At 33.1% G+C, this 16,434-nt stretch overlaps 1 protein-coding gene across 50 annotated transcripts in view; it reads right to left on the bottom strand.

Annotated features, from left to right (window-relative positions):
- The window catches only part of Rbp6 (RNA-binding protein 6), a 1,186,203-nt gene that overhangs the window by 28,448 nt on the left and 1,141,321 nt on the right, over positions 1–16,434 (bottom strand). For all 50 annotated transcript variants that reach the window (XM_088182883.1, XM_088182887.1, XM_088182888.1 and 47 more), the window contains one exon: positions 9,496–9,578. In XM_088182883.1, coding sequence (XP_088039009.1) covers positions 9,496–9,578 — 83 coding nt within the window. The remainder of the gene's footprint in view (positions 1–9,495; positions 9,579–16,434) is intronic.

Raw genomic sequence — 16,434 nt, 5'->3', positions numbered from 1 at the left:
TAAGTATACAGTGTTAAAATAAAATATCTCTACTCAAGTTTGCTGTCGATGATATTTAATGTAAATTTTTCATTTCTTCAAATATATTTCATTAATTTACCAAGATTATTAACGTTACAATGGGCATATTAAGTTAATGAGAAATCATACATAAATCTAGCCGAATGATAATTGTGGATTCCGCTGCTTATCTATTAAGAAACGATGAAAAAGGCGAACTAAAAATCTATATATCGTCACGTATTAAGTGATCCAATAATGATTACGGATAGGATGTATTATAGAATGTACTGTATAGCACACAATTTCACCCAAAATATGTCATTGTCAGACTTGTAATTGCAATTCCACTCAAGACTCAATAAAGTCGGTCTCCGTGGCGGTGTGCCTTGCGGTTCGATTCTCGCAGTGTCTTAACTGAATATAATATATAATTTGCGCTTGTATATAATAGGTGTGTGTATGTGTGTTGGTAACGCTTCCGTTGCCCGTGGTGCACAATGGCGACACTCTGCCAGTGACGTTTATATATCGTTCCCCAGGAATCCTAGCGACTTACTTGACAAATAGATCGGAGCTCCTACGCGAAAATCCTGTACGCAAAGCTCCCCGTGCGACGCTCCGTCGAAGCTTTCCGCCCCTTAAACGACGTCCGATCCCCCTGCGGTATCGAACTAATTTATCGTCCTATCTTATATTTAATGAAACGTGTTAATGATAAGAAACTTAAGCTGCGCCTAGATTGTGCAATTTATCCAATTTGAACCCCTTTATAAATAAACTGGCGGGATTGATGAGGCGATAAATTGAAAGAAAATAAAGTAAACGAGAGTTGATGGCAACAACCAGAATATCTACTATTAAGCTTACATATTTATAAAAGCGAGTAAAACATATATAATTGCTTCCATGATTACTTTTTAATTATTTTTTAGATTCCCACATATATTATTCTCAATAATTCCATTCTAATTATAAAATATATTATTAAAAAAATAAAATATTTAACTATCTTCATAAGAAACACTTATATTAGTTCGTTTTTCAATAGAGCTTAATTTTAGAAATATTTCTACAAATCTAATCTCTTTATATTACGTATGCAAGAAGTAAATATCAATTATCCTGAAAGCTCGCACGCGTTAGGGCCTTCACAATCCCGTCGTATGCAACAAAGGGCAGCATTTTTTTAGAGTATTTAGCACAAACGCGTACTCGCACCTACACACACATCCTATATAGGCGGTGTAAAAAGTTTTCCCTCTTTGAGCGTTTTTATATTTCAGCGAGAGCTCTGCGATAGTACCGCGCTTCCTTTTCCGGCGCGCGAGACGCGCAGTTGTCAAAGATAAAAGAAAAGCGAACAAATAAGGAACGGTAATATTTTTTTCACTGTGCTCTCTCTCTCTTTCTCTACTCTGTAATAACCCTCTTTCGCGAAATATTTTTTGCAGGGTTGCAGCAACCGTTGTTGCAGCGCCTGGGGCGTCGCGGATTCATCTCGCAACGCTTTGAGTCGAAACTGTGATGTGGGCCTTGTATCAAAGCGCGTGTCTTTAAGGCAGCCTCCAATTTGTCAACGCCTATCGCTGAGGCTCGACAAATGAAAGGTTCGCTGTGCCTAAATTGAAATGCTTAAAGCGACTAAGTTTGTAAAAGAGCGGCCTCGCGAGCTGCCAGAAATAGAAAGCTTTCGCTGGAGCTTTTTAAAATTAAAAACATAGAGCGTTTTTAGTAAAAAAGGTCATACAAGTACATGTATAATAGTATACATACAGCTTATGTGAGAAAAACAGTAATAGTGTTTTAAAATCTTTTTGAATGTCAGTAATAGTGGATTTTATTTTTACAAATTTTGTAAATTAAATTTATTAGTTAAAACGCATGTTTTTGCCACAGTAATATTTAAGCTTTATTATTTAATTATTTATTAATTAATAGCTCAAGATTAAAAATATTATTTTGGTAATTTTTTGGTCAAATAAACTACAAAAGAAAACATATTTTTTGTATTGTATGTACATATTTTTTTAATTATTTTTTATCTACTTCGATTAATTACTGAGCGCCGAGTTAATAAGAAATTTAGAGCTCTCGTATTTATATCCAAATCGTAAAAAAATGTCAATAGCAATTGTTGTTACTTTACATTTTTCATACATTAAGAATGATGTATGGAAAATGTAATAAACCAAACCAACCGAGATTTAAATTCGCTAACAGCAAATTCTATGGCATAACTTTGTGAAAAGCCCCCATACATTTTCGCAACCTGCCAATTCTCACACAAAACTGATTTTTTTATCTGATTATTTGTAGTTCTTAGATCATTAAAATAAAAATAAGATCAGAGTAGATGAGAAAATTACAGACAATTATTTTTCATTCATGCATATTTTTGGCAATATTTTAAGTATCTGGCACAGATTTACCATTTATTATGCAGTATTTAATTGTGATAAATAAATACAGCGGTTGTGAAACATTTGAAAATATTCGTACAAATTTAATTTCAACCAAAAAGAGGCTTGATGAAAATTCTCTGGAAATCAGCAAATTTTTCGAGAAATAAGAGTTATCGATTATTCAGTAATTATACATTTATTAAAAATATATCTAAAATATTAAGAACTTTTACATTTTTTTTGCAGTCAAATTTCTGTATTTATTGTATAAGGCTGCTGCTTTATTTTTTTAATATTATATGTGCATAATTTGTATGTTAATAAATACAAAAACTTTAGACTTTAGCGTGTAAATATATTGTATAAAACTCTACTAATTAACTAAAAAATAACATATATTTAATATGTATAATGTAAGTTAACATTACTAACAAAAATAAGTCACAAATATATTAAAAAATAATAGAACAAATAAAAAAAGATTACAAAAAAAATAAAAATGTTATAAAAACTATTCATTGTCACAAGAAAATGTGAAATAAACGCAAGAAAAGCTTAGTTTAATAATTTTTAAATTAAATAACGATTGTTAAATTTAATATTTGTGTTTAAATGAATATATAAAACACAGATATGAGCCCAAAACTATATAGATCAATGGATTTTATACATAATAACAAAAATATATACAAAAAATTGTAGAAAATGTATATAGCTCAAAATTTAGTAGTAAATTAATTCAATATAAGCAATGTACTCAAATCTTCCATAATACATTTAAAAATAGTTAAATTAAAGCAAAAACATTGCTAAAAATTGTTTAGAAATTATTCAATGAGATCTACAGTAAAAAAATGTAAATAGAATGCAAAAATTAAATGTATTTATCATAAATTTGATAGATCACATATATTTTTCTCGAACGTCACATAAATTAGTTAGTATGTTATTTAAAATTACCAACAACCATTTTTATGCATTTATTATTACTTAAGTTTATCATATAAACTATTTGTGTTAGGTGACGCCAATGTGAAATTAATATTTTTATATTAGCAAGTGCGTTTAATTTTTTTTATATTGTCAAATAACAAAATAAACTCAATTTATATTTTCAGCAAAATACGAACAAAATGATTGACGTTTAACAATGGGCAACATTTATCCAGAAAATGTTCTCAAAATTTTGTATAAAATATTCTCTATAAATATTTTAAATGTTTATTATCACATATAAAAATAAAAAATTGTATATGTATTTGGAAAAAAGTGAATACTTGCTATAGAGAAGAAACAACGCACTATATAAAGCCCCAAGCCGGAAAATCGATCATAAATGTTTGAAGATGATGTGTGGGGTCTTATTATTTCGTATTCTTTTGTATAAAGGGATTGACTCGTGAGAAATAAACGCTTTTTGCGGAAGAATAGAGCGTAAGTAAAAGTCGATTTTTTACCGCCGGCTCATCCTTTTCTTTCGCTCTTTATCTACTTGCACAATGCAGAGGGGGTGGAAATTTTCTGGTCACCGGTACTGTGGGGTATAAAAGAAATATATTACGTATACACATACATTGTGTTTCATGTGAAAAGAAGAAACGTTTTGGAAGCGTCGTATTTTCTTTTTCCTTATCAGTCCGCCGCCGGCTTGCTCGTTTTACATAAATCTGTTCGCACCTCGGTATTATTTTTATTTGAGAAATTTATTCGCGTAAATTTATTTCGCACATTTCGGACGAATTGAGATTTATTTAAAAAAAATAAATATAATAATAAACGCGATGATCAGATGCAAAGATACATATAAAATCACATCGCTTATATTCTCGATGAAAGATTTTAATTGAGTTATTTTAATAAAACGAGGTTATTATAACGTAAAAGTTTTTAAGAAATATGTGAAATCATAGTGAAAAGGGCTCAGATAAGACGTAGCCCGAGTCGAATTACAAATATGGGTCTGGTCGTGGGGTTTCACTTCTGGATCGTTTCTTGTGCGGAGATAAATCTTTTTTTTTATCCCGGGATACGTAAGCGAAAACACTTACGAGTAAAGAACGTACGCAGCGAGCTATAGGGTAAATAGAGTTTTGCGACTCCGAACAGATATTTGCGTCGGTTTTCATAAGAAAAAATAGCTTACGTGATGTCTGTTTGAAGATTTTTGAGCTTTACTGAGATTATGCTTACACGCCGTATCTACACGGTGGTACAGAATAAGCATAGAAGTTAATTTATATGAATAATATTTGAGAGAGAGAGATTTTGAAAAAAATAATATTAGAGCGCACATAAAAACGCCCGCTGCTTCACCAAGACAATGCACCAGCTCACGCCGCAGCACGCGCAACGGGTTTTCACACTATTTAAAACAAGAAAATATACTCTGATATATATATTGAATAATGTAACCATTAATAGGTTATTAAAAATATTTATTTTAACTGTGTATATGTTCTAAAGAAAATTGATTTAAAATAATAACGAAAAATATTGTCTTGAAAAATGTTCTACTAAAACAAAAAAAAAAAACAATGTGAGATGCATGTAGCATTAAATAAAATATTAATCATATTAAAAAGTATAGTATTGCCATTAACTTAAGCACATGCATTAGGCATTTCATATCTAAGTAAAAAATTCGATTAGAAATGAATCAGCTTAAAGTTTAAATCAAGTCCATCTCGGCTACTTGAGACGACCAGTTATATATTTGCGCTATTTCGCAAAATAAAAACATGAAGCAAACATAACCTCTACATGCACAATTTTTTTATAAGTCGAATACTAATGCATACACACATATACATATTGCACAAAGACAATTTCCCACGCGATCGAAGCCGGATCGCGCGTTCCGGCAGGTGGTTGTCAACCTTTTTTCCTCATCTCTCTCTCTCTCACTCTACACTTGTTGCGGCCGTTGAAAAACAAACAGGGTCGGATTTGAGCAAAGGTCCAACGGGCTAATGACCACTAACTGGGCGTAGGTCGCCGTTGTCACTCTTGTGTCACGGCCGTGGAATGTTGACCCTAATTCACGAGGGTCTAATATGTTGTCCTTATTAACTCGCGTTGTCATGACGCGACATTAAGCTTTAAAATTTATGTTTAGTGCTAGCTGTGAAATTTTAACGACGGCTTCGCGATACTAGGCTACATGATGACAATATTGCTCATGTTTTGTGTATTGTCGCATAATAGTGTATACACAGTTTAAAACAGAGGGTTGATGAACAACATCATCAACGGTTTAAAATAGATTAATTTTATAGTATACAAAAGCACCTAGATAAATGCCTAAATTATTCTTAATTTTAACTTTTATTTATAACTTGTAGTGCGGAAAGACGGCTGTCAGTAAGGAGCTAATGAATTTATATTGTTTGTAGTTGTAGTGTTGCCGATATGATTAATAGTTCTAAATATTAATAATGTAAAGCTCAATGCAAATATGTACTTTCTACTTGAACTATGAAGTAATGTGAATATTTAATATCGAAAAAGTGCAAACTACATGGTCGGCATAAAGGTTTAAACCGATTATTTATGCAAATGGGAAAATGACATTTGTTTTAGAGAGTTGTCATTAAAATGTCATGCAAGTAGAGCTACATTGTCTGCGGTACTTATTAGTTCTGCGCCACTCCTATTTCAACCCTTTGTATGTGTATATGCCGATTCGTAAGCATGTGATTATGTATTCCTTTGAGCCGCATAGGATCGGAAAAATATATTTAAACGCATGCATATGATATATAAAAAGAATAATTTTGCGTATACATCTTGTTATTGTGAATAATTTAAGAGAAAGAAATTTTCTTCCTTTGGAAGTAAGCATGTTAATACTATTCCTAAAAAACGAAGTACTACACTTAATCAAATCTTTAACAAAATATTAACATCATGTGGCTTCATTAAAATACATGACAAAATCTGGATTATCCAGAAAGGGGCAGACGTGATGAGACAACTAAAAATTTCTGAAAACTTTGCCCCTCGGACGCGTTGCATACGTAAAATTTGGATTTCTGCCGTTGAAGTTTTGTCATTTCCACCACAAATGATTTGAAAAGTACAATAGGTACGCTTGCGTGGTTGCTAGGTATGTGTTGTTATATAGTCAGTGGGTCAACGGAAGGGTTGTGGCTCATAACGGTTTTATGAGTTCGGATAATAGAATTCGGAGTCGTTCGCAAGGATCGCCAATCTTACTTTCACGGCGGCTCTGTCTTTTAGTTTATTCGATATTTATTATATAGGGTGTTGCTGCGTACGGCATGGGAAACTATATTTTTACGAATTATTATATACGGTATAAATATCTAATACAAATCAGCCAAGAAAAAAATGGTTTGAAGTAATGGAGAGGTGTTAGAAAGAAGAAACTTCATCTCAATGAACTCGATTTTTTCCAGTAAGTCATCTGGACTGGAGAATGAACGGCAAATTATTAACAAAACTTTACCTTTAATGCAGAAAGAATCAACAATTGACTTTTTTGGAGAGAAAGTGATATAGTGGACACTGCTCGTATTGTAAGACATCATTCGTTTATCAAGACAAAATTATTATTTTTCTCGTATTGCGAAACACTTAATGAAGTTACTCGCAACTTGGTTAGGTGAAACTACACATTGATGTTGTTTGTAGATATAAATTACATGACAATATAGTGTCTAATTATATTTTTTTATTTATTTTAATTATTTTCAAGCTCTCTCTTTAAATAATACTATCACAATGATATTGAAAAAACATACCACAAAATACTTATGTCTTAAATTATTTTTAAAAATTGTAAAATAAAGCTAATTTGATCAGTTTTTTGAGATTTTAATGATTTCTATTGCACTTATAATTTATAGGATATCATCATTTAAAAATACCTGTTTTTGTGTTATACTGAATAATATTTAACACAAAAAATTATTGATAATTATTTTATGCATAATTTTACTTGACTTAATGGTGTTTTACTGAGCCGTTTTTTTAAATTCTGAGATTACTATGGAGAGGGATCGTAGCGCGTGATTAATACCTTTCCCCATGGTATACCCTTGCACATATACATTTATAAGCATGGTACATCATATAATATATATGCTAAAATTTTCAGTTACACCTCGCAAACTCTGCGCGGAAATTGATGTAAATTTTAAATGGTGCCTCATAAAATTTCCGGCGCGTAACGGTGTCCGATTAAAAAAATGCGGCCGGAAAACCGGCGAAAAGGACGAATGAGTTGGAAAAAATGTAGGAAAAAGAGAGAGAGAGATTGAGCCGAAAAAATTACCGAAACGCCGCAGAAAGACGAGCTTAAAAAATGGGCAGGAGATACGTGACGGAGATGGATGTACCGATTAAGTGTAGAAAAGGGTGGCGCGGCTGAGAGACATATCAATATAAAGGCCCCGTCGCGGGGGCCCCGGGCTCGGGGCCCCCGGCCACGACGCCATCCGTTTGTTTACATCGTGGCCCATGACAAAGGGCCTGCAAAAAGACTTTTCCGATACGAATATTTTATGCAGATGCGCCGAGCTTCGTGTTCGAAAGATATATACGAAAGAGAGAGAAAGGAGCTTTCGCAAAAATATGCCTAACGGCGATTACACCTAGGAGAAGGGGTAGAATTTTCGCTGACACATGAGGGATGAAGCGTCTGGAAGCTCGATTGAGCGCTTATTAATCACCCTAGATTTTTTACCTTAAATAAAAAAATGTAACGTTTGTTTCGCTAGATCAAATTATTCGGTAAATATAAATCGTGGCAATGAGATTTTTTGTATGGTATGACGATTTGTCATTTTGTCAATGGCAATTGTCCTTATTATACTGTTATCGCGTTTCACATATCGTTCGCCATTAGAGGAAGGCAGATATAAATTGTTAAGGACAGGCGCGTATTCTAACGTATATTCTTTTTTTTATCTGAGGTTATATTTTACGTTGAAAATAATATAAAAAAACCTTACGTTATTAAAACAAATGTCAACTTTTTAGTAGTAACATAGCAAGAATTTTTAATATGTACGGTAAAATCGAGAGCTGAGTTTCATAGACTTAATGGAGTTTAAAGGTCATTTGCATCATTTGGAGATATTTTTAAGGTGTACGGTTCCGTCAAATTATATTTTTCTGAGTACAATTTTTATACTATTAAATAATTTCAATAAAAAAAACATTGACCAAGCATAAACAAGTCATATAAGCACGTTCAGTGCCAGAACCCATTAAAAATGGCAATGCTTTGTGTTTGGCGGAGTAAAATATTTTTTTGTGAATTATATGCTTTTGAACTTTAACGGAATAAATATTGTAAACAAATAACTAAAGTCTGAGTTATAGAGTTAAAAATGTTTATGTGGCGATAGTTTATAAACTAATATTATAATACTTCAATTGTTATGATTAAGCAACCACTGTATTCTACAGACCTTGCTCTCTCAAGTCATTATAAATTATTCTAAAGCAATATAGAATTATGAATATTATTATTAAAAATTGAATTTACTAATCGTAGCACCCATTTTTAACTGAAAAAAATAAATGTAGCAAATTTAAAAAATATTAACTTACAAACTGTTGATCTCCTAAGTTTAACTTAAATATTTCAATTAAAGTTTAAATGGCAAAATATATTAAATTTATATGTATTTAAACATGTAATAAGTTAGCGTATAAAATTCACATATATTTTTCCACAAGTTGCTTTAGCATACGCGAACGTCGCCAAAGTTTACCAAATAAAATTTTATGCATGTGCGGCAAATAAAATAATTTCAAAATATAAAAAAAGAAAAACAAAGTCAAAGTTAAAGTTGCCGAAGAAGAGACGTTAGTTATTCAGTCGTATCTTTACATATTATATGAAAAATTCATATTGCGGAACCTTGTACACATCTTAAGGGCGAACACAAACTCAAAAAAGCCCGTTTTTTTATTCTCCTCCTTCAGCCGAAAAGAATCGTCGTATATTTCTCCGGAAAATACCCAGAAGAGAGCCGCGTTAAGCGGTAACTCCCTTAAGTGTAAGCAATTTAATGTAAATACCGGGAGGGCGGAGAAAAATGTGAAAAGTCCTACTCACCATTTTATTGTTTATTTCGTGAAAATGAATTTCACAGACTTTATCTACGATGTCTTCGCTCTGAAACGTGACGAATCCGAATCCTGAAAAAGAAAAAAAAACACATTATTACATTGATAAATCAAAACCGAAGAACACAGATTCTAAAATATTTCGATATCGAATTAAAATTTTATACATGTTTTTAGTTTTCTAAGTTTGCTTGTACATATATGTGTGTGTGCCAATACAGGCACAAACTCAAAGAAAAGTTCTTGCTCCTTCGAGAGCTTTGCGAAGCACGTTTGAGTGATACTCGTGTTGTTCCCTTTTCTTTGTTAGGAAAGGGGAAAAAGTCTGCAGCAGCTTTCCTCAAATATTTGGGATTAGGACGTTTTTGTTTCGTATACTTTGTATGCGCGTATGTGTAGGTATGTAGTACGTAGGTATATAATCACGTTAAATTTGTGTGTTATGTATTTAATACAGACATTTAACATCTTATTATTTAGGTGTAATATTTATATATTACAAATATACGATTTAATGAAATAATTTCAGCTATATTTATATAAAAAATGATGTAAATGCTCATTATATAAAATAATTTCTCATTAAATACTGCATTGTTGAGATCCACACTTTTCCCAAAAATTGAATTATTGACAGTTGTAAATTATTTATTGTCTATAGTTAAAATATAGATCAAGTAGAAGATATGGATTACTTATTTTCTTTTGAAAAATTAAATATGTCATAATATGATTTAATTTGCTTTATTAATTGTCAATAGACATGCTTATTTAATATCAATTATTATTGCGATCGCTTTTGTAGAACGTTAATTATGTTCATACTATCTAAACCCAGCTCTCTTCCTAGCAAATGAAACGTAAATCGTTTTAAGCGATTTGCGGTGAGGGCCGCCTGAAAGAGCAGATGTACAAAATGAACTTTAGCTGACAATTGACGTTGTAACAAAGTTTTGCAGGCGTTAAACTATAAATGTTAAGGCCAAAGCCCGAGCGGGTCAGCCGTTTAACCGGGTACTGGCTAACGGCGCACAATGTGCTACGGTAATAACATTTTTCATCTGTGGAGAAATACGACATCGCCCTTTAGCCGAAGGGATATTGTTTTTGTAATCACGCACGGCAATAAGTCGATTTTATTCGGTTATTATTATGCCATCACGCCCACCGGTGCAGGTCACTACGGGCAGGTTTATACGATGTCCCAGCTGCGACAATGGAATTGATATCCGCCCACGGTCGGGGGTAGGCGAGGGTGGGTGTACATACGTATGTATACCCAGTGTCCACCCCACCTGCTCGAGGGACGCCGTAAAGCACCACGAAATACTATATGTGCTTCATCTATAAGGAATTCACCGACGCGCTTTTATTAGGCGCCGCATAGTATAAAGTTGAGCCACGTGCCCAAAACAAGTTTAATTTTTAATCAAATTATTATTTTGTATGTTGGGTTGTGTGAAACAAATTATTAATATAGCTTTTTGATTCATATATAGCACAAAATATCATTTTAGGTAATATTTGTAAAGCACAGATATATTTCTAAAAATAGTGGACTTTCATAAAGTCTATTTAGAACTTAAAAAGTACAGTTTTTTGTAGAATTTGTATCCGTAAATTTGTAGACTATTATATGCTTAACTGACTTTACTCTGAGTATTCACGTTTTAATCACACATAGTTTTCAAATGATCCCGATAACAACATTCTATTTAGAGAAACTTCTACTAAATATCTCAGAATAGCTTTGAAGTGCAGGTAGAGGTTCTCTTTACAATGTTATTTTTTTTATTTTTGCGTTGCAATGGGCAAATCTGTACCAACTGAATAAGTCAATACAACATAATAAATACTTACAAGTAAGTATTAACCACCAGACTGAAAGTCTGTGAATCGGTGACATCTATATACTATGAATTATCATGAGCTATATAATTTATAATCAATTAATTACACTGCAGCTAGGTAAGGGATTTTTTTAAAAATAGCGCATTTTTGCAAATAAAAACTCGAGTGGCGCTGTCGGGGATTGAACCCGTAACCTCAGATGTACTAGTCTGAGCGGTTACGGACTACGGTATTCCATCATTAATATGATTAGCTAGTGACTGAAATAACATTGAGAGATAAACTGTCAACACCTGTATGACGTTATTATTATTATTTTAATCAATTGATACAATCATTCCAAGTACAGCTCGCATGTTTCACTATGATATTCAAATACCCCTGTAATTTTTATTTTTATATAGCAAATATTCTGATTAAATCATTGTCGATTCATTACGGGTGATTATTTATTTTATTTTTTTTGATTAAATTAAGACCATCGTGGCCTAACAGGTTACCCCAATGCGCCACGATGGTGAAAAACAAATTTTAAATTTATAAAACAAAAAAACGTATATATACATAAATAGAACAATACTTAAAAATAATAAACAACAAAAAATTATAAAATATCAAAATTAAATAATACAAACTAGATCAGCTACTCGTAGCTAACATTAAACAGGTCAATATGTAATGCAAGCGTATTAAGGAGCCGGATGGCCACAGATATAGGCGAGTCGGCAAGTGCGGACGTCCTAGCCCTAACGGCCAACAAAAGAGGACGCAATCGTGATTCTCGAAAATGTTCCGGAACCCAGTAATTTGAAAAAATACTTAGCGACATACAACTTTCTGCGAGAGCTCAGCGAATTATATCCCAACGCTCCTAAAAGAAAGGCGCTAGGATATATGTACGGATAATAACCAAATGTCCTTTTGTAAAGGTATCTTAAATACTTTTTTTGAATTTTTTCCACTAAAAGGGAATATTTGGCTATTCGGGGATTCCAAATTATAGATCCTGATTCAAGAATGCTACGAGCTAAGGTGTCATAGAGGATGCGAATAACTGACGGATCGTCAAAGTGAAAGGCATTCCTCATAACAAAGCCGAGCATCTTGGAAGATTTATCACAGACGTCGTGTATGTGTAGAGAGAACCTCCATTTGCTCTCGAAAGTGATTCCGAGATCTTTAGTGGAAGTTTCTTTAGTCAAAATGTTATCACCGAGATGGTAGAAATAAGCTGATGGCGAATGGGATCGAGAAAATGACACAGTATGGCACTTTCCGACACTAAAGGGCAGACGGTTAACGGAAGCCCATCTTCACAGAGAGTCTAAATCACTTTGTAGAGAGAAGGAGTCCACAACAGATCGAATGCATTTATATAATTTTAAATCATCTGCGTACAGAAGAAAACTTGAATTTGTAATTGCTGTATTTATGTCATTAATAAATAACACAAAAAGTAGAGGGCCCAGATTGGATCCTTGAGGAGCCCCCGAAAGGGTAAAATATTCTTTCGACAATCGGCCACCTGTCTTTACAAATTATGCTTTGTAGATTTTTGTGACTGATTATAAATTATTTTTTTTCAATTTAAACTAAACCTTATTGATCATATAGTCTATAATTTACTTAAACGCTCACAAGATATGTGAAATCAAAAGAGCCAATAATCAGCTAGGGAAAGCTCACTGTGATTAATAAAAAAACATATTATAAACACTAAATAATAGATAAAACATTTTATAGAATAACAAATATGTAAATACAGAATAATATTATTCTACTTTGATATTCTACGCCGATAACACTACTTAGGTTAATCCCCTACATTGAGCATTATTTTATTCTCCGCTTCTGCTTTCAAGCAATATAAACATTGTCGTTTTCGTAGTTCTAAGCTAAAAAAAAATTTGGTACGACCGGTTTTTTATTTTGTAATACTAATACACCAATACCGCTATAACGGGTATTGCAATTCATTTGTGCGGCACAATTCGTCTGGGAATTTCTAATGGTTCCAATCAAGGCCCATTATTAATTAATTTATTGATTAATATTATTTGCAGATAATTACTTGTTCTCCTTAATATATATGGAAAATTGTAAAATACTTAATAATTATATGTTGAAAGTCATTCGCAGCAAAAATTGTCATTAAATGACATAATAATAATAATAGTTATATATTCATTTTAGCCACATATTGGCTTACAAATAATTACAATTATCATAAACATTCAGCAAGTTGTATACTGTCTTAATATAACACATAAAAATTGTACGTTATGTGCTTCCGATCGAACAGAATTTAGATCCATTTCAATACATTTTTTATGTGGCACATGAAAAATACAATATTGGCTCGGGCGGCCGCCATAAAATACTTTCTGGTCCATAAATGGGGCGCAATCTTAATAAAATAAATATTTATAGGTGTCCCATCAAACGATTGGCCCTGGCGAGGCCAAGTCATCAGCGCCGATTTCCACCCCATTTCGCGTCGTTTCCCAAAAAAATACTCTGGGCCTTTCGATAACTAAGCTTTTGCTTTTTGTTTGAGCTTAATTAAAGATAGTCGGACGGGGATTACGACCACAGCATCCCGCGTAAGCAATAATAGTGAACGGAGCGTGTGCAGGAAACGATTATTATTATTGTTGGATGTAGTCTGTAAATGTAGTGTAATAGCAAACTATTGCAATCTGATATTTCTTGTGAATTTATAGTACATTTGCAGTATCGTTGTAACTTTATATATATGTATAAATAATATTTACAATTTTTTTTTCAAACAAAGATTAAAAGCATGACGATGCAAATGACAATCATATGTGACTGTTTTGAGGTCATTTGCGATGCAATCGGGCCAAATAATTTGAGCATATAAACGTGCTAATCACTTCCGTGACAATGTTTCGTGATCAATCGTATTCGAACCTTTCGCAAGCCCGTTTCAAGGCGCATGAATTTGAAAATTTGCGATTATTCCCCATCGAGCGTTTAGTCGATGGTGGGCGACGGTCTGTAATCCCATTAGCGGTACGTGACGATCGGCGAACGTTCAGGATTTACACATGACCAGCTGCACCTTTCTACGGTGGCCTTTGAGGGGGCACCCGGACCCCCTAGACGATCTGAATCAACTCATCCCACGGACCATTTGCATGCCAGACAATTTATTCGCTCTTGATTCGGTCCGTGTCCAAAGAGCGGGGCCTTTGTTTGAGAGGACCACTTCAAATCACAATTGTTATATTCGATAATGTTCGGATTTGATTATTCAAAGGAGGATAAAAGCGAGGTACATGTACATACACATATAAACTCTGCCTTAAATCTAAGACTATAAAGGCGCATGCCGAATGAGATTTTTACGATACAGTGCTTAAATATACGTTAATATTATTTTCATTTAATATAGCAATAATGGATTGCTCGACAATTATTCACACATGTGAAATAAAAGGTAATCTCTTGTTTTTCATAAAGAAGTTGTATTCCTTTTGCTTTCTATAGCACTAAGATGTAGGTTTTATAATCAGTATCTGCAAATTGATTAATTATGTTTGTATCTTTGCTTCAAGACAACAACAAAAAAATTCGCGGTGATTTTATTTTTAGTTGTACCAAATCATGTATCAGTGATCAAAAATAATTATAAAAACAATTGTGTGACTTTCTTAAAAGTACACTAAGAATAAATATATGTAAAAATATTTTAGTCCTGTCCTGTATTTTTTTTAAGGAAGGCACAACAAAGCATGAAAAGTTCATTTGTAGCTATAATCCAAGCCATTTTTATTGACAGGCAATCGGTTATTTTTTGCGCGCATTTCAAACTAGTCAAGTGCTTTGTTATATTTTTCACATCGTCCAAAAGATTTTAACCCCTTCGTTGGCGACACTGTTAGTCATTTGTCACGTGGCTGATGCTTATAAACTTAGTTTTCTTTTGTGTGTCAATCATATCGCTGTTCAAGACAGAAACTCCGACTGTAGTGTATTTCGCAGCTCCTCACCCCCCACGAAGGCGGTAAACTTTGACAATTTTTTTGCACCAGTTTGATAAATTAGATACATAGACCGTTTTTTGCGCGAGTGCGCAAATTTGAATCTATTGTATGTATATATATTCGGACAAAAACCCTAATTGCACAAGAGGAATTTAACGAGATCGTCGAGGCAATTTGAAATTCACCCTAATCGTCAGCAATAACTTTTGATACGCCCTTATTAGAATGCTCTGAAGTCGTCGAAGGGTGGTATCTTCTCGCCAGGAAATAGGCGCCCTGAGGGCTCTGTCTACTGCGGAAATCAAGGATGAAATTGCAATCGCAGAAAGAAACACAACAAGCAACTGTCGCCCCCCTGTCGTCGTGTTTTCTTCGTTAATTTGATTACAATTTCATTTCACTTCCAAACAGCAAAAAAAAAACAACTTTCGCAAGATTCGGATGCTAAACTTTATAAAGCAAACAGTTAAATATGATGTATAGATGCAATAATATTTTTTTATTGCAATAATTACAATTACATTTAACGATCACCATTAAGGCAATGTATTTATTGTTATGTTTGTTATTTATAATTTTTTTGATCGTTTGAGAAAAATACTATAATGCCTTATTACTACTTATCTTAATGATGTCTGTTTAACAAATATTTTTAATGCCTGCTTATCTTTCGGGTACTTTCCCGCTACTTGGAAAACCGCAAAGATCCACCCAATTAGAAAGCCAGGAAAGGATAACACTATCGCAATTAATTATCGTCCAATAAGCTTATTACCGTCATTCAGTAAACTATTTGAAAAAATAATTTTATCACGTTTAAAGGGATCTTTGGGGAATAAAATTATCAATGAACAATTTGGCTTCCGCGAAAACCACTCTACGACTCATCAGCTCAATAGGTTAACAGAGCACATCTCTGCTAATTTTAACATGAAAAAATCAACGGGACTCTTATTGTTAGATGTGGAAAAAGCGTTTGATACTGTGTGGCATGATGGGTTGATTTACAAACTCCACAAATATAAAACCCCTAACTATCTGCTACACTTGTTACGCTCCTACCTTGA

Source organism: Plectrocnemia conspersa, unplaced genomic scaffold (genome assembly GCF_051122295.1).
Source record: "Plectrocnemia conspersa isolate PC_06_02 unplaced genomic scaffold, ASM5112229v1 ptg000003l, whole genome shotgun sequence".
NCBI lineage: Eukaryota > Metazoa > Arthropoda > Insecta > Trichoptera > Polycentropodidae > Plectrocnemia > Plectrocnemia conspersa.
The sequence above is the reverse complement of the archived record's forward strand: the minus strand, read 5'-3'. Positions and strand labels throughout refer to the sequence as shown.